Source organism: Bactrocera tryoni, chromosome 3 (assembly GCF_016617805.1).
Source record: "Bactrocera tryoni isolate S06 chromosome 3, CSIRO_BtryS06_freeze2, whole genome shotgun sequence".
In the NCBI taxonomy this organism is placed as follows: domain Eukaryota; kingdom Metazoa; phylum Arthropoda; class Insecta; order Diptera; family Tephritidae; genus Bactrocera; species Bactrocera tryoni.
The window spans coordinates 44,343,345-44,370,834 of record NC_052501.1 but is presented as its reverse complement, the minus strand read 5'-3'; the positions used below and the strand labels follow the sequence as shown (position 1 = coordinate 44,370,834).

Sequence of the window (27,490 nt, the reverse complement as noted above, 5' to 3'; positions counted from 1 at the left end):
AAATTTAATTATTAAGCATTATAACTTAAAAACAATTTTTTTTGTTTTAGTTTTAAAATTTATTGTTATAAATTCTTATATTTTTCTTTCCGCGACTGCCATGACCTGACCTGCTTTCATATTATATTTCCTTATTCCAAATATCGCACTTTTGTTTTTATGTCATATTCATCACGTTTATCGCAGTCGATGGACCAAAAGCCTACTTCATTCGTCTTCATCAACTTGATAAATGATTTTCAAATTTGCGAAGCTAATGGAATTGACGCGCACAACGGCAATTAAATGAACGCTAAATTATAAATATACGTATACCAATTTTAATTATATGTTGCAAAAAATGGTAAACCTATTTTTTATTTGAAGTCTTAAAATAATTATCAAGAAAATTTTACATTTGTATATAAAATTTAAACCATTTTCCCGCATTTTATCACATTATTTCAAGGAAAACATTAGCCGTACTTCAAATAGTTCATCAGATGATCACGTATAGAGAATATTGCGTATTACTTTGTTGTTTGTTTTGTTTTTCCTAGAGCTCATTCTGCTCGTTTCTTGAAAATCACACTCACTTAACAAAGTCGTCAATCAACAGTCACACCCCTTTTTCATTGCATCGATCTGTGCACTCAAACACTCACCCACAATATGCTGTATGGATGTACGTATGTGTGTACATACATATGCACTTGTACCTTATATGTATTGTTCAGATATAAATAACAACAATAACTGTGGAGGTCAATGTACATCAGTCACCACATCTTCGCTCTTCAGTTGATCATTATCATCATATTATTCTCCTGTCATGCGAATTTGCCAAAAAATTATACGAATTTGTGAATAAAAATGCAAATTTCTTGATAATGATACACTTTTTGTTGTAGTATATTTGTACACATTTGTTGTTAACTGAAAATGTGCATACGTACAAGCAAACATTTATATCTAAATTGTATTTGTACTTTTCTCTTTCTCTCTCTCTCTTCCCATTTTGTTCCATTTGTGCTCACCCATACTGCGATGTGTTGGGAACTGTTGGTGTTTTTCAGTGACTTACCGACGCAACAGCAGTCACGACGACGGCGACTGCACGGTCGACGGCAACTTCTAACTACTTTGTTACGTATACGTCGTGTATGTCAGTTGCGCGTCATCGCAGCAGCAGAGCCCATGCAGCGCATTGAGTAACGAACGACAAAGCTAAAGTGGGTTGCGCGAGCGTTAATATAAATAAACACATAATTAAAAGCTGAATTAAAACTGAAATAAAAATCGTGTTGGAGCATAGGTTAAAACGCCTCAAACCGTTAGTGCCGCCAGCGTTAAGACAAGTTCATAGTCGCTATTAAAAATTAAATAAAATGATATTTAAGTGTTTTGCGAAATATTAAATAATGTTTGTTAGTGTTGTATGCAGTGTCTGGCCGCAAATGCTAGACATGCTAATAAAAATAATATACTACTGATATGCTGATTCAAGTTATATAAAATAAGTAATATAATTTTTATAATATTAACGACAAAATAAATACAAATATTTATTGTATTGAAATTAAATTGATTAAGAACAATAAATAATTTAAAAATAATAATCATTTAGATAAAAGAATAGCAACTATAACAGAGAATATTATTGTTATTTAAATTGATTATCAGTCCATAAATATAAAATGTATATTCATACACATAGAAGACAATAAACCTGTTTGCTACAATTTTATTTAATTACCTTAAATTAATTAATTATATAATTTAATTATATAATTATATAAAATTAATATTAATTAATTAATATAGCATATTTAATGAAATAAAATTAATTAATTATTTAATATGTTATTTAATTACATAATTATATAAAGTTAATATTAATAATTAAAAATAATTAATGTTAATTATTAGTATAAAATTAATATTAATTAATTAATTAAATTAAAGCTAATTAATTAATTAAATTAAATTAAATAATTTTATAGATTTAAATTACATAATTATTGGGTGCTATTAGACACAATTATAATAAGTAAGTCATAATTAAGATACAATAAAATTTATAGTAGTTATTAAAAAAGGTCCATAAATAACAACTGATTAATTGAATAAGTAACTCAAAATCAAATTGAAAAATTAATTATGTAATTATTATTTAACTTACTATAATTAAAAGCAATAATAATAATAATTAAATTGATTTGCTGCTAATGATAGTTAATAAAATGCGCAATATTTAAATAATTAAAATTTACGGAACTAAATACATGTAATTACCATAAATCAAATGAATTTCAATAAATTATTACAAATTAACTTGAAAAATCCTGAAACAACATGAATACCTTGAAAAAAGACCTTATGTAATTAGGATGACATTTGTAAGCAATAATAATTAAAAAATAATAATAATAATTAAAATTAAATTGCATACTATGCGTCAGAGTGGCAAATTTTTGAATTAAAAACTAAGTTTTCAAGTTTTAATCATAAAATCGAATTTAAAAATCGGAAATTTATTTATCTAATTTGAAAATCGGGAAGGACTTCTCCGAGCCGTTCGATACCAAACGACTCCCTGCCGTGCGACTTCTTCACACTACTCCTGGCGAAAATAATTCGAGCTGCAGATCTGAATAGAGAAGGTATAATCCAAGAGCGTATAACTGATGTCGTACTCCCATGATATCGAGAACGAGATAGCTTCAGCTATCGAAGCCCAGGTACTTCTTGTCAGTGGCGTTTTATACTGGCTCTTTCCTCCTATCGTCGGTCTTCTCGTAAAGAGGGATGGAACCGAAAAACGGTTCCTGTCCTATCGCACTATTTGTCGCAGCTTCTTTCGTCAGTAGATCGGCTAACTTATTTGAAATTGAACTCAACGGATGAGATTTCCTGAAATGTCGCTTGACCATTACCGAGAATGACGATTCGTTTCCCATGTTTGTTTTTCTCTAGAATAATCTCTGATCTCAGCTAGAAAACTACTTGGAAACCTGCCCATGGGTTTTCTCAGAGTTCGGTACGTGGTCCCATTATACACAACCCCAATTCCATCTGCCGTTTTCGATCCGTCTCAGTATGATTGCATTGTACTTATGCGAAGTCATTCCCCAAGGATGGGATTCTCCATCCATTTTTTTGGTAAATTTTCTTGGTAATGACGTCTTTGGGAAAGAGTGATAACAATAGACTTTCTCTTTTTTCTGAACATTTATTACTCTGTTTGGTTCGATTATTTCCAAAATCAATTAGATTTTTCGGAAAAAAGCGTCGCGTTAACGTCTGTAAAACAATGCTTTCCGACTAATAGGATGTCACGAAACGTATTATTACTGGCGAAGAGTCTTGGATCTATGCCTACGACCCGGACAATTAATCGGCCGAATATCTTGGCAAAGATGAGCCGATCCCGATAATACCACACCAAAGCAGGTGAAAAATCAGGGTTATGTTGACAGTTTTCTTTGATTATCGAGGGGGGGCACTCCGAATTCCTTCCGATTCGACCAAACTGTCAACAAGTCTTATGTTTGAGTGTAATGCGCCTTTTGAGCGAAGCTATTCGTAATAAGAGGTCGGAATTATTGGCCTATAACTCTTGGGTTGTGCACGACGATAATGCACCGTCGCATACTGCATTGATTCCTCTTGAGGTTTTAGCCAAATTTTCAACCAATAGTGTGCCGCAACCATCGTGTTCGTCTGATTTAGCTTCTAGTGACTTTTGACTATTCAGCAAACTCAAACGACTGCCCCGGGGAAGCAGTTTTGAGTCAATTGAAGACATTAAACGCTACGCCCATTGAAAGCTTGGAAAAAAACATTGTGTGTTGGGGCCAAGGGTTTTACTTTGAAGGGGACGGCATAGATTATTAAAGAAGAATAAATTAAGAAGTTTAAAATTATGAACAAAGTCTTACTATGTTTTGCTCACAGTATTATTTGTCTTATCTACTTAATTATTACAATGATTTTTATGATATAAATTTAATTATGATAATATATAATTAGAGGCCAAAAATAAGGATAAAAGCCATTTGAAGAGGAAAAAATTTAAAACGGACGGTGCAAAATAATAATTAAAATAAAATAAAATAAAATTAAATTAAAATTAAAATAAAATAAAAACAAAGCAAAATAAAATATATTAAATTAAATTAACTGATATGAAACGAAGTAAAATAATATTAAAAAAATTAATTAGAACAAAAAATCAAATAAACAAAATAAAACAAAAAATGTAATATCAAGTTATTACCAGAAATTATAAGAAATAAATGAAATAACAAATAACTCAAAATGCTATAAATAAAATCGCATAATCTCAAATCGAAAGGTAGCTGGAATGGGTTTATTGCATTTCATTTTCAATCAGCTTCTGTTATACATATATAAATTTTTTTTTGCTTTTGCCTGCTTAATGCTTTTGTGATTGCATACGCTAACTGTAATTTATAATATAAGTGCGCGTGCGACGGCGGTCAACTCGCAGGCGTTTGCCGCCAGACAGGAATATAAACACACACATATACATATGTATGTATGTGCACATTTACATAACACGCTGGCCTAAAAGCAGAGAGTAGATCAACAAACCGACGGAGGGAAGGGCGAACTTGTTTTTTTCTTTGTGTTTTGTTATTGCTATATTTTTTGTTTTTATTTCAATATTTTTTTTTCGAGATCGAGAATATTTGTCGCAAAGCAAATTTAAACCTGATCACGTGCAAACATTCGAATGTGGCATTCTAGCGGCAGATAATTGTGTCAAAAGTGCCGGATGTGTCGCGCATTTCGCAAACGCGTTGGCGACAGCGGCAGCAGTAGCAATAAGAAATATATATTAAAAAATCATGAAAACAGTTATAATTGCAAAAGTAAATTAATCTTTAGTTCTTTAGTAGCAATTACGCAGCGTAAAAAGGAACTAAAAACTACTCAGACTGTAAAGAAAAGCTCTGAAAGCTTGTAGCCTAATAAAAAGTGGTTGAGAGTGCTGAGCGGTAGCTTAAAAAGTGCAAATAAAAGCGTGCAATCGTTTACAGTTATTAAGCGATTTTTGTTGTCGCCTTTGTTTACGCGTTCAAATTTGGGCGAAGCAAACAGGAAAATTAAAAAAAATAAACTAAAAAATTTTAAATAAAAAAACAACAACAATAACAATTAAACGATATTCACACACTCACACAACTAAAACGCCTCATCCAAGTGCGGCAACCGTTCTCGGCCTTAAATGTTCATCAAAAATAATACGCTTTTGAATAGCAGCAGCGGTGTTGGCGTTGGCAACGGTAGCAGTAGCGGTAACGGTAGTGGTAGTGATCGACTTGGTATCGACAGCATCGTAGGTGTTGGCGGCGGTGTTGGTGGTGGTGGTGAGAGTGTTGGCGCCAGCAGCGTGGCAGGTAGCATCAGCATAGCGAGTAGCAGCAGCGTCGGCGGAAGCAGCAACAGTATCGGCATCGGTGGCGGAGGCGGCGGCGGCGGTGGAAGCGCAGAGTTGCTCTACCCAAGCAGCAGCAGCAGCAGTAGTAGTTCAAGCGCCAGCGGTCAGGCTAGCAGCGCTTGCAGTCACAGCGGCAGCAGCAGTAGCGTTAGCACAGGCAGCGCAGCGCCCTTAAATCCGACGCGACGCTGTGCCACACAGACTGACAACAACAATAGCGTCAGCGGCAAACGCGGCCTCAATTTGAGCTTACTACACAATCACAGTTCGAGCAACAGCAGCGGCAGCAACAGCAGCAGCGGCAGCAATAACAACAACAACAACAATAACACCAACAGCAGCCACAATCACAACGGCAGCGGCGGCGGCAGCGTTGGCGGTGGCCTTGGCTTGTTAGTTGGTCACAGTGTTGGTGGCATAGTCGGCAGTGGTCGACGCTTAATCGGTGGTCTAGGTGGCAGCATTTGGCGCTCAGCCACTTCGACTACATCATCATCCTCGTCATCAGCAGCGGCGGCCACTACTGCAGCAGCTGCGCTTGCGGCAAATACGCACGCCACACAAACAATCGCTAACGTTACGGCGTCTGGCTCGGCGTCCGCGTCTGCATCCTCGAACTCGACATCGGCTTCATCGCCGACCGCCTCGTACGCCAATTCCACAGCCAGCAGCAGCGCTGTGGCATTGACCATCGCTGACGGAAGCGCAAATAATTTCTTTCGCAGCGGCAGCGCACCGGCGGCAGTGGCAGCGGCAGCAACAGCAGCAGCGATCGTCTATAGCGGCGCCGCCAATAGCCGGCACTTTCTGCGCGGCCATAAAAAAACTTTTTTATTTCACACGGTTAACAACAAAACAGCAACAACGGGTAACAGCGTGAGTGCAGTTGCTGGCGAGAGCAGCGCCATCATCAAAATGGACGAGGAGGACTCCATGGATGAGGAAGTGCCCGTAAATATTAACATTATTATTATATGCACTGTTGATAACATTCACTTCACATAGGCACATTTTACATATGCCATAAACACATTTGGGATATACATATTTACATTGCAAACAGCGTGCTCCATATCTACATATGTATATACCATATATATTGTATGTGTTTACTTTTCTTCCTTGTTTACAGTGTCTGTGGATTGTGTGTTCGGCTTTACATATATTTTATGGGTCGGCTATTATAAAACGCATTGTTGTTGTTTGGAAATCCAGACATTTTATGGTTCCGTTGTATCAAATTTCGAGCTCTCAACTTACCTTTAACGTTACGATATTAAAAATAGGCCGCACAATTTTCCACGTATCTTGATACAAAAATATTTTATATAACCTTGCCAACGTTTAATTAAATTTTCCATACACTTGGCTGGCTGGGATGGCCTACAGTGCCTCCAGTGCCGTCAGTGAATTTAACTTTTTTTTCATTTTTGGAACGCCTTTCGCTGGATTCGACTAGATCGACGTCATTTGCATAAATCCAAGTCTCGTTCACCAGTAGTAATGCATTTGACTAATTTAGGGTTTCAGCTACTTTTCAAACATACCTTATGCGATCTCTACTCGCTTTGCCTTTTGCAAAAACCAACGGCTGAAGATGGATATTCAGCACGGCAATGCGAGCTTTCCGACCTCAACTGAAACAACTGCAGTTTTGAGCACTTAAGACATCGATTTGAGGAGTATTATCCACCTTCTAGACCTGACCTGGCACCGACTGACTTTTTATTCTAGTACTACGTAAAAAATAAAGTAGACGGTCAAAGTTTTTCGACATTTGAAGAAGCGGTTGCTGCGTTCAGAACGTGGGTTTTGGAGATACCTCAGTCTGAGTTTATATAGATCTTAATGCAGAGATTAAAATTTGTTTTTGTGTTCTAATCCCGAAATATAAAAGCAACCTACGTAGTACTTATTTGCGTGAAACCATTTCTGTTTATTTGCTATGGCTCTATACGAGGATATATGTTTTGCGCGGTTTCGCCGCTACTATCCAGAATCGACCCCGACATATCAAACATATATCCAGCATGCAGCGAATCCTCGCATGACTTTAACCACCTCTTTGCATGCCCAGCTAACCCTACACAGTTGAGACCCCACTCTCTTTGTTCCGACCTCATCTAAACAGCACGTTTCCTGAGTCTACCGTTGTTTGACTTCGATGACAACTTATCTGAACATTACCAATCTAACGGGGACTAGATAACCGTTATAACAGCAACATCAGAAAAATTAGAGCTTCTAATGATTTTGTATCTTCCACTTGACATTAGTCAGCAACTTTTCATAGGCCATTTTGCTATCGATAAATTATCAGTAAAGTAACATTTATCTATAATTAATCCATAAAAAGTGTCACACTACGTTTACTTAAGTGTCAATAAGTCAAACAATTAATGTCCATTTTTCGTTTTTACACTTGCTTAGCAGCTGTAGGTTTAACTAAAATCCCGTAAATGACTTCCTTAAAGTGTTAGTAACAACCCGATTGTGCATAAAATTATAATAAAATGAATTGCCTTGCATATGACTAAGGTGGAACGAGTCCACGGGCGCGGCAGCAGCTGTGCCGTACTTTAACTGCCCCCAGCGAGCGCTCAAGCCATTCCCACGAGCGTTGAATACGAGGGGGCGTGTGGAAAACCTGTTGTTGCCTTGCAGCGCAGTGCGGTTCGCCAGCAATAACGGTGAATGTGCTATAAATCAATAAGCGCTCGTAAATTGCGGTTATTTTGCATAAATAACCGATAAATACACATACATACATACATATATTTGTACTATATATGTATACATATACATATATACATAGTATACGAGCAGGCGCTTAGTACGTGTGCCGCTGCAACAACAACAATTTGCATGTGTAAAAAGCAGCAGGCCAATTAAAAGCGATAAAAATGAAGCGAATAACACAAAGCACGCGACTACAAAAAGTTAATGACTTTAATTGTAAATCAATATGTGGGTGAACAAACAGAGAATTAGAAAGACTTTTTCACTTGCTTGCAGCAAAACAAGCGCTGAAATTTCCACAAAGTGTGGGGAAAACCAAAATTATGACAAATAAAAAATAGTGTTTGCTGCTGTCAAACAGAGCCTTAACCCTTGAAACCGCCAGCACATTTCACTCATACGCCAGGGCCCACCAGCACCTAGGTATTCTACAACTGCAACTAACAGCTCTACAAATAAGAGTTGCCGCTGCGGTAGTATGTAGAGGGCAAGGCATCAGTGACAACTTTGCTGGCGGCAGCGGTCAGGCGCAGAAAGCAGCCACATTGTGGCCTGTAGACACAACAAAGTCAAACATTAGATTCTAACTGCTTTATTTAAGTGTGTGTGTATGAGTGTTGGACTAACAAGTGGTAGGAAATGGAAGTGAGCGCCTGTTTCACAAACTCTGTGGGCGTAGCGCCCATTTGTGGCAGCAGTAACTTTATGGGCAGTGTTTTTTAGTCATTGTGGCACCATGGCAATTTCCTGCAGACAAACAGACATCAGTGGCGGTTAATTGGTTTGCCATTATATTTGTGTTATTTCGCTTTGATTTCCAAGTAGTTGCATGCAGATAACTGTAAGCATTACCTCTGAGTTTTTATACTCTTGCAACATGTGGCTAAAGTGTCTAATAGTTTTGTTCACCTAACAGTTGTACGTATCACCTACAACTAAACGAAATATATATAGTGCCTTCTATATATAAATGATCAGGATGATGAGACGAGTTGAAATCCGACTGACCGTCTACTTGTCCGTCTGTCCGACGTGAAAATTAAGATACATGATGAAACTTGGTATGCACGTTCCTTAGTAAATAAAAGTAAGAGTTCGTGGATGGGGTTAATCGGACCACTGCCACGCCCACAAAACGTCATTAACCGAAAATCTATAAAGTGCCAAAAGTAAGCACTAAATTAAGATTTAAAACTCTAATTGGTAAAGGGGTCGCAGTAGCAAGGGCACCAGTGAGCAAAAAAATTATGAAAAAGTAGCCGTGGTTCTGCCCTCTAATAGGTTTACTGCACATATCTCCTACACCACCAAAGCTACAACAGCCAAATCTGCCCAGCATAAATATTATAAAAACTTCTACCGCCAGTGGGAAAATGGAGGAATTCGGAATATAATCCCGATCACTCCTCATATAACGGTACGGTCAAAAAGTTCTAAAAGCGCTATAAATCAATACCTAAGTACGCCAGAGACATTACATTTTAACTTCGAGATAATATGAGAGCACTTTATGGAAGCTGGAGGGAAATTTGGACGATGGGCGTGGCGCTGCCCACTTTTTGGTATCTCGGGACCGCACCAACCGATTTCGACCAAATTTAGTACGTGGCATTCGTCACATATTCCTATGTCACAGCGTTAAAATCTGCGAAATCAGATTACAATCACGCCTAGTTCCGATATAACACAATTTCAAATTCCATTTGATTCTTTCACTTTCCAGTACACAAATCAAGAAGTAATTAAAATAACGGGATTCAATTTTGCACTAATAATTCCTTTAAAGTATACCACATATTGACCAAAAATTGCCCAAATCCAAACAATCCCCTAGGTATTGATCGAAAATATCGGTAAATTTATGGGATATACAATTGAAATTAAAAGACAATCCTTTCCTGACCATAGTAACTCTGTGAATCAAAAATGGATTGAATCGGATCAATGTTAGCAACCATATACCGTATCTAATATAAAGATTTCGAACTTCCGGGAACCTTTATACCTCATATGTCAGCCAATATCCGTCTTAATGAAAATGAAAAATGCACGCTCCTGATAATACTTGTAGTGTATCTTTGTGCCAAAAATGGATGAAATGGACAAAACCTTGACCTAGCCCCCATAAATGTAACTAATATCATGATTTTCAAACATCTGGCTGACTTTACTACTGTATTATTATATCTATAGAAGAAAAATATCTTTATTTTAAGATGTTATATATGGTTTTTTTTAACAATTTTTCTCATATATAGGTTTTTAGTTAAAACGTTACTTAGAGCTTGAACGAAGGAAAAAAAACTGAAAATTTGATTTTTGGCGGACATTTTTACAAAAAAAGGAAATTTTAGTGAAAATTTCGCGACATTTTTTTTAAATAGTTGTAATCGAGAAAAAGTCTTTGAGAATTGTATCGCAAAGACCTGTTTAAAATTTTATGAAGATCGGTTGAGTAGTTTTTGAGAAATCTTGCCAACTGACTTCAAAAAGAAATTTTTGAGAAAAACGCGTTTAAAGATTTAAGTGACTATATAGCTGACCTAGAGCGCACAAGTTCTCAAGGCTGTTTCTCCGAAACTATTACTTGGGTCAACTTGAAATTTAGGACAATATTCTAGAGCCATTGTAGAATTAAATAAGACAATAAAATATTCGCTTTTTATAAACCCTTAAAAACACCCACCCTCCACTTGATTTTGATCGGTCAGTCCGATCTGAACAATTTCTTCTGAGATTATGGCCTTAGACAATAATCTCTACCGAATCTTGAGAAGATATTTTGTCAAATCCAAAATTTTTTCATACAAGGACACTTATTTGATCGTTCAGCTTGTATGGCAGCTACATACATGCTACCGATATCGGTAGTTCCGAAAAATGCACATCTACTTAGGGAGACGTGTGCAAAATTTCAAAGCGAAATCTCAAAAACTGAGCGACTGGTTTGCATATATACAGTCAAATGGACACGGCTAAGCCAACTCAGCTCGTCACGCTAATCATCTATATGTACATATATACTTTATAAGATTTGCTTTTGGATGTTACAAACATCGTGGCTAACTTCATATACCCTGTTCAGGTTGTAATATGCGAAAAAGTGCTTCCAATGTTGGGCGTGTAAAATGTGTTTAATTAATCTGCAGGCTGACGTGAGCACAAAGAAAACACGAATGGCAAGAAATCGCTCGTATTTATTTACCAAAGCACTAAGTACTTGAAAACACGACGCCATACCAAACAACGTAAACCTTAGCAGACAAGGCAAATACGCACACCTTTTTTCTCTCAGCGCTGTTGCTACCTTGCACTTCATCCCTTGCGCTGTTTGCTTTGTTTTGCACAGCCCAGAGCCAAAGTAAAGTGAAATTGCAAATATTTGCGAAATGAAATCGTTCCAAACAAAGAAAAACGCATGCCACTAAATACGATCTTTCGTCAGCAGCACCTGTATGTGTGCTTGTAGGTAAATGCTTGCATACAGATTTGCTGTTAAACTTCCTTGACCGCAATAATCATGTTGCAAAAACAAGGGAAATAAGTAGAAAAATTATGACTAAAGTGCCATATCAGCACTGCGTAGTAAGCGCAAAATCAAATCATTCTCACCGCGCTATCACGTGCATATACCAAAGATAGGAACGAATTCGAAATTAATTTGCAAGTGTGGTACTTTTATTTTTATTATTCCTCTTCTTCTACTTATTCTCTTTATATCAAGGGTCAGTTTTGCACTTGCAGCTGCTCTGTATTGTTTACTTTTCTACTTTGGCAATCGTATTTTTGCCAACAGTCTATCTTAATGGCAATGAACTGCGGTATAAGATAGCTGAATTATAGGTTCGGAGTGTTGACAAATATTTAGTTTTACTTAAATAGTAATACCAAATGATAATTTTATCTATAAACTCGGACCGGGTAGGGAAATTATAATATTTTCCTGTCTACGTATATGTTTATAATATATGCCGCCTCCTGCCCACTCACATATTGATATTGCCTGGTTGACCAAATTGTAAAAAGGCTGCTAAAGGTTGCGTATGGTAGCTCCAGCTGAATTCTAACAGCATTTTATTATTTTCGAATTATGTAATTGTACTTTGAATAGAGTTATTAAGTAACCCACGAACTTTGTAATGTCGGAAACCTTATACAACAAGCGCTCCAAATAATAAATGCTTTTTGCACGTCCTTTTTGGTTACAATTGTCGCGTGGAAGAGACACATTTTCCACTTTGGTCGGGTTTGAGGCTGATCTAAAACATCTGCCGTACTGTGAGTCTGGCATACGGCCTCAGTGCGGCTCCACACTTAATTGAGTTTTTCAATGCTACCTGTCTTGGATTGAGAACAGATTGGAGCGAACTCCAAGGGCTAACTACTTCCCGTAGTACCAGATTGCCGTCTCCGGTCAGACCTTGTAAGTTTTGCTACTACCAGTGGAGCACCCAACAACTCAATGATTGGTGACTTAAAATGTCTTTTCATTGGAAGGAATCTCATCAGTTCAAGCCGAGTATTATAGCACTATTTCTGACAAAGACTATGCTGAAATTTCGAGCCAAGCCAAAAATACATGTATAGGGCATATGGATTTTAGTCGCTTTTAACGGCAGGTATACCTTACCGCGGGTAAATTCTACCCCCTGCCCGCTGGGGTAAAAATATGTATGTATACATATATTGTATAAATGTTGAGCGTGAAAACTGAGTCGAGTTTGAGATATCAACTTTTTTTTCTTTTTTGAATAATTTTTTTTTCATTTGACGAGATATAATTTGACATGGATTATTGTCTAAGGCAACACTACAACATTTAAAGTATATTTTCAGATCGGGCCACGACATGATATGACTGTCATACAAACTGAACGATCAAATACATGTCCTTGTATGACGATCTTTTTCATTTGACAGGATACAGGGTTTTCCAATAAGAGATCCAAGTGTGAGGTACAATCGATAGATAAATAAATGAGGATTACACCCCTACCTAAGGTCGTGTAAGGGTAGGTGTGAATCTATATTCGTGGCTGATAAGCTCAGCAGTGAATGAATTTTTATTTACCTTTCACTTTGGACGTCATTGGTAAATATTATTGCTGTTGTTGTTATACTTTTTTTCGACAAACAAACAGTTTCACACTCATAGAAGAAAATTTAATGGAATATTTTATACTCAACATGTGGCTACAGAGCATAATATGTTTGTTCACCTAACGTTCGTACTTACGTATCACCTAAAACTAAGCGAGATAGATATAGGGTTATATAATATATGTATATATAAATGTCAGGATGACGAGAAAAATTGAAATCCGGTTGGCTGTCTGTCTGTCCCTTCCGTCCGTCCATCCGTGCAAGCTCTAACTTGAATCAAAATTGAGATATCTCGATGAAACTAGGTATGTGCGTTCCTTAGTATAAAAAAAATTTCGAGTTCTAGATGGGCGTAATCAGGTCACTGCCATGCCCACAAATCGCCATTAACCGAAAAAATATAAAGTGTCATAAATAAGCACTAAAAAATATAGAAAGTACAGAGGATCGAAGGGGAAAGGGTTGAAAAGGTGGTGTAGCCCCGCCCTTTAACAAATTTAATATACGTATCTCTTAAACTACTGAAGGTACAACAACAAAATTTGCTGTGTACAAATCCTATAAGAACTCCTACCCACAGTGTGAAAATGGGTATGTGACATTCTTCACATATTCCTATGTCACAGTGTGAAAATCTGCGAAATCGGACCATAACCACGCCATAATTCAATTTCAAATTAAATGTGGTTCATTCACTTTCCAGAACACAAATCAAGAAGTAATTAATAAAGCGGAATACAATTTTACACTTATTTAAAGTACACCACTTTATGCTCAAATTGCCCAAATCCAATAAAAACTGTTCAAGCCCCTAGGTACCAAATATGTGGACTCGAGTATCTGTAGTTGATTATTGACCGAAAATATCGATTCATGTATGCGATAAACAATTGATATTCAGACAGAATCTTTTGCTGACAATAGTAACTCTGTGTATCAAAAATGGGTTGAATCGGATCAATACTTCTCTCAGCCCCCATATACCTAATATAAAGATTTTCAAACTTCCAAGTCACCTGGACCGCGTATATGTACCTGCTAATATGTTAATTATCTCAATGAAAATTATATAGCTTAAATTATATGGCTTAAATTTCCATTGCACCCGAACATATGCTTTCTTATTTGTTGTTTTAATTTTTTTTTGAGTTTTCATTCAGAGTTTGTCTTGTTTAATTCTCCTATCTAGCTTTTTTCATTTTGGTTTTGCTTTTTAGTTTTTCAAATTTAATTATCCTTGTTATTGTAGCTTATCGTGGTGCTGGGTAGTATTATGACAGCTTAATATGCTTTACATACATATGTACATATGCTTTACTGTAAATTCATCGGCTTCTTTACCTGCGTGTGTGTGTGTGTGTGTATGAGCGTGTAAGTAATTTGGTGAATTGCCTTGTGGTGAGTGCCAGCAAATCCCCAATGCAATGACAAATTAGAATTAATCGATTCTCACACACTTGGCCGCCTATCTGTAACGAGTAATTTTATTTTATTACTGTTGTTGTTTCCCCCCCATGATTGCCTGTTGTTAGTGTGTGTAATGGTAACACACTCGGTTCAAGGTCATTGCTAAAGAAGTGTTTGTTGTTAGGCATGTCATTCGGTTTCTCCATTTTTTTTGCCTTATATACCTATTATATACAAGAGCATAAACATATATATAAATATATATGTATATCTACAGTAGCATATAATAAAAATTTTTGTTTGTTTCTTCCCCAATGACCTTCAGTCCTGTACTTAAGCTTTTTTGTTGATTTTTTGTTTTTGTGTTTCTTTTTGTATTTCTTTCGTTCTACTTAGTCCAATGTTGAGTGTCTTTTCAGTGCCCTAGGGCAGTATTTTATTTATTAATTCTAGCCGACTCGTTTGTTTTGGTTAGTCTTGTACTTTTCGTACGTTTCAACAATTCTATGTCAACAGTATTCTCTTTTGTATTTATTTATTTTATTCTCTTGTTCCATTCAAACGTGTTCTTATCTAACAGATGTTCGATAATGTAATATTCAACATGTGATTTTATGGCTTTCTTAAGCGTGTTATGGCGAAGAAAGTGGCACAATTTAACAGCAACTTTGTTTTTGTTTAATTACTTAACTACAATGTAATTTATTTGAAAGGGTTTTTCCTTGTTTTGAGTATTTTGGTAGAAGTAATTCAAGTGAATATTTTATTATATTTAAGCTTTCCGAGTAAGGAATGTGCAAATGAAGTGTGGTAACAGTTCAATTGAAAAGTCGCCGGCCTACCATAGTACAACAAATTTTTTTGGCAATTTTTTTTTATACAACAAAGTTTCTTTCAAGGCTGATACACTGATTATAGCGACCCTCCAACTATTCGATACCATTTTTGTAGTACGATTTGTCCTTCGCTTCAAAATAGGCCTCATTTTCTGCGACCACTTCTTCATTCGACGAAAATTTCTTCCCAGCGAGTCGCTTCTTCTTTTGAGTCGCTGATGTCTAGATCTGGAGAATACGATTCATGGATTTTTCCCATCGTTGTCGCTGACTTGTGACACGGTGCATTGTCTTGGTGAAACAGCACTTTCTTTTTCTTCAAATGCGTTCGCGTTATGTAATAGTCGCTGTTGATGGTTCTGCCTTTTTCAAGGTATCCAATAAAAATTATTCTATGCGCATCCTAAAATACAGGCACCATAACCATGCCAGCCAACTGTTACGTTTTCCCATTCTTTGGAGCGGATTCATCGAGTGCAGTCCACTCGGATGACTGTCGATTGGACTTTTGAGTGAAATGATGGAGGGATGTTTCATCCATTGTCACATATCGACGTATAACTCGGGATTATTACGCTTATACATCACCAAACACTGCTCCGAATCATCAATTCGTCGTTGTGAGCTCGCACGGGACCCTCTTTGCACAGAGCTTTCTCGTACACGTTCAGTTGATGATTTTAGAGTGCCTGTTCTCTCGAACAACTTCACTTTACGGTCATCCAAAATTATAAAAAAATATTTTGTGGACTTTTTTATGTTTTCGTCGGTAACAACATCTTTTGGGCGTCCACTGAGTTCGTCATCTTCGGTGCTCATTTCACCACGTCTAAACTTAGCACACCAATTCTTGATGGTTGATTTTGCTGAATCGGTATCCGGAAACTTGTCATCAAGACAAGGATTTCAATTCGAGGCATCAAATAGTCATTTATAATGGCCCGGGAACATTGACTGTTACGTTCTCACCGGCATCATTTCTGAAGAAATGTTGACCGATGATTCAATCGCACCATCCACACTCAGCTGTTGTTTTTTCTGAATGAAATGGCAGCTCTTGAATCTCTTCACGTTACTCTTCATCCCAAATGCGTCAATTTGGCTTCTTTACATACCCATTGAGCCAGGAATGAGTCTCATCGCTGAACAAAATTTGGCTCGAAAACGTCGGATCTTCTTGGTACTTTTCAAGAGCTTACACCTCGAAGCGATGTCGCTTGGGAAGGTCGAGTAGCTTCAGTTCTTGTACAAACCGTATTTTTACGCTTTCAATTTAAGGTCTCAACGTAAAAAGTGCCAAACCATATTTCAGTGCGAGTTGCTGCAAACGACGTCGAATCGATTCTCCACGGTTTTCGTGTACACTCACAGCTGCGACTGCTTGATTTTCTTCACTGCGTGCTGGACGTGGTATATTCGGTCGAATATTAACCAATTATGGATGATAGGTTTTAAGACGGTGATGGTGAACTACCAAAAAAACACCTAAAAATTTTGACAAAAACTACATAATTTCCGCACAATTTTGTCAAAAATTAATATTCTTGTAAATTTGTTAGTCAATTAAAATAGTTCTGTCTGTCTGTGTTTAATTATAAACAGCGTTAAATAATATGAATTTTGAAAATCGGCGAAATGAATTATTCCCAACAGACTCATGCTCTTCATCATATGCAATTAGGTATTTTTGAATAACAGAGCTTTTTGCATCAATGAAATTTCACACACACACACATTTATATACAAATTTTGCACATTTTAATGATCTGTAATATGTTTTTAGCAATTTTGCTATATATTCATTAATTGTTTTTTGTTTTTTCTTGCAGCAGACATTCCTCAGCTCTTCGGATGCGGATGACGAACCTATAAAACAACTGCCAAAGGAAATTCTTTTACGTATTTTCTCCTATTTGGATGTGGTGTCTTTATGCAGATGTGCACAAGTAAGTGGCAAACGAATTTTGTTATAATTATTTTTCTGGCTCATGAAAAGCGAGCCAAATGAAATTTAGTTATTTTAAAGCAAATAAATATGGAAATAAAATGTTTCCCGCAATTACGTCAGTGTCTAGTGCGCCAGATTTTGTATACTTACATATTTACTAGTGATAGGTAACAAGGCAACGGTTAAATCTTACTACAGACCATATGAAAAAAATTAGCTCGAACAAGTTTTATTTGATAAAAACGATATGTCGATTATGGCGCAATTTATAGGCAATGTAAACGGTCTTATTTTATGTATTAGATTTTGAACCAAATAAAGAGTGTTCTTTTAGATTTTCAAGAAGAAATTTGCTTTATTATAAAGATAAAGAATTTTTTCGAATAAAACCTAGAGATCCATTTTTCGATCATTTTTCCAGCAATTAGGGTCGTATGTCGGCAATAGATCGCCAGTTATTCTATCCTAAGGTTTCAATCGTCTCGTGCTTATCTGCGTAGACAAGCGACTTCACACTACGCCATAAAAAATACTTGTACTACATGGTGTTAAATCACGCTATAGGCTGATAAAGCGAGGTGATGCGCTCACTATTTTTTTTTAAATAAATTGATTGTTTCGTTGGCTGTATGATATTTAGCGCCGTCTTTTTGGAACCAAAGGTCGTGCACACCAACATCCTCGTATCCAGGCACAAAAAAGTATAAATCCTGGCTCTATAGCGTTCCCCATTGCCTATAACATTGTGACCTACTTCATATTTGAAGAAATATGGACTAATGATTCCCTCTGTCCATAAAGCATACCAAACAGTGACTTTTTGAGAATGTAACAGCATCTCAATAATAGCTTGTATATTATCGTTCCTTCAAATTCAATAGTTTTGTTTCTTAACATACCCATTCAACCAAAAGTGAGCTTCGTCGCCGAACACCATTTTTATATGAAAATCGGTATCGATGGTCAACTCGGTTTGGGGCCAATCACCGAACGTACGACGCGCTTTGGATTGGACCAAGAACCTTCTGCAAAATCCTCGATAAAGTGGATAAGAACAGCTTCAATTCGTGGGCGCGATGGCGGACGAATTTTTCCGGGTCTACTTCAATACTCTGCTCCATAGCAGCAAAAGTGTCTTCGGTGCGCACTGTACGGTGTCACTGTAGGTGCACATTATCCATTAGAGTAAATGTTCTGTGCTCCAGAGTTAGTCTATTCATTATGAAATGACAAACCAAACTGAGTATAAAGCAGGTCAAAAAGACTAACTTCAAAACTGTTTAGTTTAGGGGTTGCATGAGTTTTCTCGGGTAAAAAACAGCCTTTTTCAAATTTTTTTTTTTTTATATAAAAGATTAAATATTTAGTTACAATCTTTTATTGTTACAAACACTATTAACAAACAAATTCTGAAATTTTTGGGAAAAAATAATATTTTAAACTCGGGTATTGCGACGCCATTTCCGGTAACCGGTGCAAAAAGATCCGCCCACGTTGGCAAGATAACTCCTTACAGGGTCATCTAAAGTGAAAAAATACGAGTTTTAATTAAAACCTTGACTTAGAACTTGTACGAAAGAAAAAAAACTGAATATTGGATTTTTGGCAGACATTTTTACAAAAATTTCAATGAAAATTTCGCGATATTTTTTTTCAAATAGTTATAATCGAAAAGAAATCATTCATCCAAGTCTTTAAAAATTGTATCTCCAAGACCAGTGTAAAATTTGATGAAGATCGGTTGAGTAGCTCCCGAGAAATCTTGCCATCCGACTTAAAAAACACATTTTTGAGAAAACGCGTTTGAAGACGGCGCACTTAGCCTAGCTAGCCTCGAGCGCACAAGTTCTCAAGGCTGTATCTCCGAAACTATTACTCGGATCAACTTGAAAATTTAGGACAATATTCTAAAGATGTTGTATAATTTAATATGACCATAAAAATCGGTTTTGTTTTTTAAGCCCGTAAACCCATGCAACCCAGAATAATTTTTGCAATTATACATTTCCTGTTATAAACATTATAAGCCATCTAAGGTCGTTATGAAAAAGATAATGTTGGATTCTATAGTACCTTGAATATATTTTTTTGATAAGTAAATTCTTAAAATTGAAGCAAACTTTAAATTATTTACTATTACAAAAAATGTTTTGCAAAACCGTAAGAACCTTTCATTAAACTCACACCATTTTAAATCCAATTTACAACAATGACTTCTTACTATTAATTCATGCAGCATATTTTACACACTCGTCACACTCTCTTTGTCAGTCACTTCTGACACTTCTTATTTAATTTAAGCTTCGCAGTTTCTCTTCCCTTCGCTTATTGACGCAATTCATTAAGTTCCAACTCGCCTCAACTTGCCTTCTCGTCCAATAAATTGTCGCTCTTTTACAAAAACACTTTATTTCCGGTATTTTGTGCAAGAAAAAGAACTAGGAAAATGGCAAACAAATAAAACAAATTGAATAACACAAGTGCGGACTCGTTATGTTCTTATTATAGGCTTATGTTATTTTACGTACCTGCGTGGAATGGGCGATGAGGAAATCAATACTTCACATTGAGATTTCGCGTGCTTTTCGCTGCAAATTTATCAGGCGAGTCACGTTTGTGCGATTTTTGAATTATTTGTTAAGTGCTTTCAACACTTTTGTTTTTGCAAATTCATTTAACGAATACTCTATCGGTTATCAGCTGTGGGGATTGTAAATTAATACTATACTTATATGTATTTTTTTCTTAAATTTTTTTATCGAATTTAACAATTATTGTTTGTTCTCACGTTTTTTCGTATTTCGAAGTTGCCGTCTCATCTGAAATTGTGAACATTTTACACTTCAGGTTTCTTTTATTTTTTGTTTGGCTATTATCAATATTATTTGCTTATGTTTTACATACAAAGAGGACAATATCAAAAAGTGTTGTTTTAATTTTAAATAAGTTATTTGTATTTCTAAGATCCGGAACTATTACTGAAGTTCTATGACATCCTTTATTTCGCATTCCGCTTTAGAAATGGTTTTCTTCGTTTAACCTGCTTCACACATTTATTCCATGTTTCGGTCGTTATAATATTTGAAATTGATTGTCGACTTGTTTGCATGTCAAAGTCATAAACCCATGTGTCATTGGCAATCATAACGCTCTCAATGAATGTGTGATCGGAATTCGCACGATCAAGCATGTCCCTGTTTACGATACTCTTTTTGAAAAAAAAAAATCACCTTTATCAGGACGAGTCGAGCAAGAACGCCTTTCATACCCAAAATATCCACCAAAATCATTCGAACGGACTCGCGAGGGATGTCGACCTCTCTTGCCATCTCTCTTGCACTTGCCTGACGATTTTCAAGCGAAATTTTCCTTTAGAAATAGTATTTCCTTAACACACGGAGTCCTTTTTTGTTCACTTTTTTATTATTTTTATCAGTGGAAAAGGTCCATGTCTTAAAAGATCTCTCGTCTATCTTTGAAGACTTTGTTTTTGATAAAATGAGTCACCATAAGCCTTTTCCAAAATTCGCAACGATTTCTCGCACGGAAATTGGTTAGAAATACAAAATTTTAGAGAAATTCTTTGTTCGATATTTTTATTCATTGTAAAAATCGCAACGCACTTCGGATGTGTACCGACTTAACCCATTTCCTATCGTACCTAGATCCACTCCCTTGATTTCATTTCAACTTTATATTTTGCTTATAATAAAAAAAATGCTTAAAATTTTTTGAGATTGCTACATTGAGCCGTTTAGCCACGGATTCAGAAAGATACAAAATCGCATACAATCATTAATTTAACGACATAGCTCGTTCATTTTCGACTTGGTGATTTTTCAAAGTAGCTGGTCGAAAAATCGACCAATAGCTGTAAATGGGTTAAGCAGCTGCTGTAAACATTCCTGAAGTAATTTCGACAGTGTCCATTCTGGTTATTTATGTAGATTCGACTATCGTGGGAATGGAGAAAACTTACTCTTCCTTGTCACTTAAGTTCTTTTCAATGAGCTCTCTTTTTCGGGTTATAATCTCTTTTAATCGTACGACGACATTGACATGGTTCAGCGAATTAAAAGATAACGGCTACGCTATAGGTCATGTCGTCCGAATGAACGAAAAACACTCTAGCTCTGAAAGTATTCGACGTATTACCTGCCGGGGGAAGCAGAGGAAGAGGAAGACCTCCACTCCGTTGGAAAGACCATGTGAAGAAGAACCTGGCTACACCAGGAATCTCCAATTGGCGCCAAACAGCGAAAAAGAAAAACGACTGGCGCGCTGTTGTTACTCGGTTTGTCTACGCCAGTAAAGAAGAAGAAGAAATCCAGTATATTTTCAATAGATAGAAAGTTTTTTTATCACTCAATATTGTTGGAAGAAGATGGACATATTAGCAAAATCAAAAACGCCATACTTTATAGTTTTTTGCGATAAAGACGTAATCAGCAGCCGAAAATATGCATAGTCTTTCTGGTCCTAATGCTGTAGCAATCGGCTTAACGTAAAAAATCTCATGGAATGCTTTTAGTTTGGCGAATATCCGCTGAATCGCAACTAATTCGAACCATTTCTGCATGGGACGGTTAGTGGTGATGAAAAGTTGGACATCAAGGAAAAATGCTCGTGGTCGAATAGCGATGAGCCGAGGCAAACCGTTGTCAAGTCGGAATAGGTGGGATTAACATCATAATTTAACTCTTAATTAGGATTTGTACTGTCAATAATTGGATTATCTGAAGGAAGCAATCGCTCAAAAACAACAAGCTTTGGCCAATAGAAGAAGAATTGAGTCCCATAAGGACAACACCAGGCCACAGACATCGGTAGTGACCAACCAAGAGCTCCAGGAGCTTGGTTTGAATGTTTTTTATACATCCACTTTATAGTTTGGACCTGATACTAAGTGATTATTCGGCTTGTAAAAATCGACTGTCTAGTTTTTTGCCAATAGGGATGAGGGTTTCTTTGAGAATGGCGTTATATAATGCCAACAAGTTATGGAACAAAACGGTGAATATTTATATTTCCCCTAAATCAGATGCTAAATAAAATATCCAACTTAGTGCACAAATATTGTATTTTTTTTATTAGACCTTATATATTTATTTGAGTTCAGAAAAATATATTTTTTTTAAATATGAAGTAATACATAATAGTACTTCAAGCATGCTATATATTTATTCAAAAATCTATTATAGTAATTTCGGTTATTTCATTAACGTCATTAATGTGCGTGTTTGCATATTAAATGAAGGTGTACATTTAGCAAGTATTTATATGATTATATCTGGACTTGTATTACATAGTAAACCCAGCAGTCAGATCTACTAGTTATAAACTAGTTTATTACAAGTATGAACTGGCTTTTTCATACAAGTAAATGGTATTTTTTACATAGTGATAATCTACGAGATAACCACATTTAGATTCCAGCTTAGACTATTAAGTAAAAATACTAGTCTAATAAAATAACCCTTTATGGAATCTGTCTAGCTGAATTTCTGACAGAAATTTCTAATACTATATTGGTAAATTTTCTGGTTAATTTGATGTGGATAGGGATGACATCACCTCAATTGTGGCCAGCAAGTTCCTAGAATTCATCAGAGTGCTGGGCCTTGGAGGAGAGAGCACGGTGTAAACCTCAAATAATTTCTATTCTATTCAATTATATTCTATTAGTTTTGCCACTATAACATTTCCCCCTCATAAAGCAGTGATAAGGCGTATTTTGTTTATAAACAAAAGCGCCCGCTAAACCAAGCTGTTATCTGTTTAATGAGTTATAACATAATGACCTTTGGCCGAAGGAGTTAATGTAATGTTGTAAAGTCATATCTCATTAAGTCTCGTTCGAGTCCATCAATTTATGATAAAAGCCGCAACGACACCTTTTTTAAATCCATACACTGCCGATACTAACAACATCACTTACGAACAGAAATACGACATATAGGTTGTACTTATAAATGAATTTTGGTGATAAAACTTCTAAATTTCTCTCTTTGGATTACTTGAACATAGTCAAAAGTATTTGCATTTCTTTTTTCCCAATTCGATCGAAGTATATTTTTTTGGATCTTCCAAAACATAAATACATAAATAGTCTACTTTTATAAAAATTATTTAAAAAACGACAACAAAAATAATATTTGGTAGCATATTGTTTAAACATCCGATATTCTATTGAGAATCATATTTGTCGAAGGTGCATGTCTGCGCTAAGGCTAAGGTTGATGTCACAGCTACTTAAGAAATGGAGGAAGCAACGTATGCTGAAATACCATTCGGCTGACAGAAAGCTGGGAGTGAGTTTGCCTGTATTATATTTGCTATTGTTCACCCCTCTGGAAAAATGTTATGACATAAATCGCACCTAAGTGAGATATTTATTTTACTATTTAGTTGCCTCATTCCATTAGCGCAGAATGCTGTGTCTTCGTATCGTAATACTGTGTTACACACCTACAATCTATTGGCGTCATAGTCTAGCAAGCATCTACATAAAATTGATCATTCTACTTAATTCCAGTCGGTTTGTAGCGCGATCACGTTGTAACTGACGGACGGACGGAATATCTACCTTACTTTAGATGTGATGAATAGGTAATACAACAGCATATGCCATGTTTCTACCCTGTTGCTTGCAATGTGTTTGCCGTTACTCGCCCTCTGTTAGGTGATTTTGAACCAGTTTCTCAAGCAAAGGAACTTTGTACCCTGTTACTTATTAAAATTACAACGGCAATTCGAAAAATATATTAACAACTATTTTAGCCATAATCTATAACGTCACATTTTATCGCTTGCTGTCATCATTGCGCCGTTTTGCTGTCGTCAAGCATTACAAATACAATGCACTATTGCGTTCGTTCTGCTTCTTCCCATTACTGCACCTAGACGACGCAAATGCATATTAATGAGCGGCATGATTTTTTGTTGCTATGGTGGTGTATATATTGTAGGTACTTATGTGTAAATCTGTATGTTTGCATATATGTATGTATGTATGTGTGTATGTAGGTGGTTGCTCACTTACCGTTGATTAAATAATAATTACATGCGGCGCAGGTTTACGCAAGTGACTGACAGCTACTAGTTGCACTACAGCACAATCTTTTTGGGTGTTTTTTTGAACTATTAATTCCATCCCAGTCCCATAATGAAATATCCTTGGAAATACCCTAAAAAAATTGCCTGAAAATTTGAGCCTGTAAAAATTTGTGCATGTAAAAATTTTCCATTGAAAATACACGACAATCGTGATTTTTTATCTTCAAATTTCTATAGCTCAGAGGCATTTTATGGCATCGCTTTGACTTTAGATTTTTTCACGAAATTCGCACTTTTTTGTATGTATCTCGTAAATGACAAGAGCTATAAAAAAAATGTACAAGACAAACTTGTAGGAAATGTTATTTGCTACAAAAAAGGTCCGAGGTCAAAATCGGTATCAATAATATTTCTCGAGATATTCGGCCTTTTAAGTAAGGCTTTATTGAATTTTCATAGATGGTATGTGATAACACCCTAATATACATATATGTAACACCCTAATATACATATATATATATCTATATACGTACTCATATATTTCTGTACCTATACTAAATATCCTCAAGTCTATTGGCCTACAGCCTTCTGTATTGCTATGAAATATTTCAACACGCTTGTTCTCATGACATACCTCTCGATTATAAATGAAGGCATGCCTTCCCTATACGTCTATATCCTTCTTTACATACATACATGTCTAGTAATGCATTTGCGTGCGCAATTTTACAGATTTCCTTTATTATTATTCTTTTTTTAATGTTGTCTTGCTCGCATTCCCATGTTCGCTTGCAAGGTCAGTTTCTGTTAAAGTTTTTCACTTCGTTTGCATTCTATACGCTTGTTGTTATACACATACATATGTATGTACATACCGCTGTACATATGTACATATGTACATATTGCATTTATTAGCCGCAACGAGTAGGCCCATATTACATGCTAATTATGCGATTTAGTTTTGGATTGAAAGCTCACACCTTCACACGCGCTCCCACACATATCTACATCCACATATATACACATTCATAAAAAACACATTAGGGTGAGCCAAAACACGAATGAACTATTTCGCTTCGTACTCTGAAAAATTGGTTGATAGACACCTTTAAGAAAGCCTCTGCAAGTAAGAGCTCTTAATTGTAACGGGAATGTCCGCCAAATAACGGGTTTTTATTTTTTTTCTTATTATCAGAAAGATAAATTCAAATCTCAATTCAGAGTACGCAGGAAATAAGATAGATTATTACCCACCGTAATATAGATCCATGCATAATTCATAAATACTTATTAATAGCGAGCGGCAGCATTTTTTATTAAGTGAAAATGCAATGTCTGCATAATTCATTGCGTCGCTTGTAATTAAATACTCAGCCGTGATATTTATTGCATAACACGTTTATTACATATATACATACATATAAGAATACATGTTGCATTTTTTTGCTATCAAGCTAATTTGATCGAAGAGCTTTAGTAACATGTCATTGTTTGGCGAAAAAATGTAATTATTTTTTCACATTTAAGCCATGTGAATTATAAATTAAGAGTGATTAGCGGCATAATGAGAAGATTACATTAGTATGCGAAAGAGATCAAGTAAGAAAAATTTAAATACGCACGGAACCGAACTTTAACTGTATACGGAATGGAAGTAACTAGAATGGGAATGGACTAAATTTGTAAAAATACCGAATAAAAAGCCTGAAGTCTTAAACTAATTTATGACCATGATATTTCCATATTTCCTAAAGTGACCGATATATTCGGCGTAAAGTCAATTAGAATAAATGAAAGTATACTTCGATACATATTGTACCTACTAATTTTGTCAATTTCTAGTACCAGACCACATTAGGTGAGGTTAGGTTAGTCTGCTAGACCAATGAGCCACGCATAGATCAGTTTTGGTCCTTTGCGATACCAAATGGAGTTCAGCTACTAAGTCCATGAGAAGTATTCATCCTTTTGGATGCCTGTGCTTGACGCGAATTTCAACAGACTCAGGCCTCACTATCGATACCTCTTCCAGTTCATAATCACTGTATGACCCCAGATGCTAACAGCGAGGTCTCGACATTGCGGTAAAAGTGCACAAGAGATGTCCCATTGTTTTTCTGGTGCCTTGCTCTAGACATTTCCTGCAGTCTTCTCGCTCTGTCAGCCTCCTTCTGCGGGTTTCGCCACCAGACAGTGATCAGTTTGTATTCCGATTATGTTCCTATAGTCTCTTCTATCGAGTGCCAATAGGAACTTCTGACCTACCGCTTTGCCGCAAGTTTAGTACCAGTACACGAGCCGAGGTTGGAGATGTTATTAAAGCTCCCGTTATACACAGCATCCTCTGAACCGAGGTGCGATTCCGTACTGATTGGCTATTCGGGTCGTAAGCTGAGATCGCTTTAAGTGTCCCTTGACTATCGCTGAGTATGACAATATTTCCAATTCATTGAAGATTTATGTCTAATCACCGATTTCTAGCAAATACTTGCTTTTTTGCCATTAATAACGACACTTGAATTTAATATTGTTGGAAAAGGTTAAACTCGCTAAGCACCAAAACAAGACTATGCGTGGCTTATTAGCATACAAGACTAATTTAAAAGCCATTTAGTAAAATTCTGGGATCATAACTTTTTGCGGATCTTATATAGCTCAACCAGAGCCATTTTGAAATTACGGAATACCAAAATTATTACTAAATTTTTACCGATCTTCTTCCTTTGTGTGTGAGCTTTTACCTAATTTTCAACAAGGGGTGGATTCTACACTATACTATTGAACTTCAGAAACCTTTTCATAACATGCCAAAGGGCTCGGTACTGTCTACGAGTACAGAGTTTTTCGTTCTAAATTAATTTAGTTATTTCTTCGATCTCACGACCTTCGTGGTAATAGTCATAAATTCAACATGACATCTGCGAGTCTTCTATCCATCCAACCTAACCTCACAAA

General features: G+C 36.1%; 1 protein-coding gene across 2 annotated transcripts in view; it reads left to right on the top strand.

The window, feature by feature from the left end:
* The window catches only part of LOC120771509 (F-box/LRR-repeat protein 20), a 123,239-nt gene that overhangs the window by 44,367 nt on the left and 51,382 nt on the right, over positions 1-27,490 (top strand). Inside the window, exons 1-2 of one of the 2 annotated variants that reach the window (XM_040099565.1) lie at positions 4,927-6,397; positions 17,361-17,477. In XM_040099565.1, the coding sequence (XP_039955499.1) occupies positions 5,234-6,397; positions 17,361-17,477 (1,281 nt within the window). In that variant the 5' untranslated portion in view covers positions 4,927-5,233. Of the gene's footprint in view, positions 1-4,926; positions 6,398-17,360; positions 17,478-27,490 lie in introns of those variants that run through there. The other variant, XM_040099564.1, reaches the window with a different exon arrangement.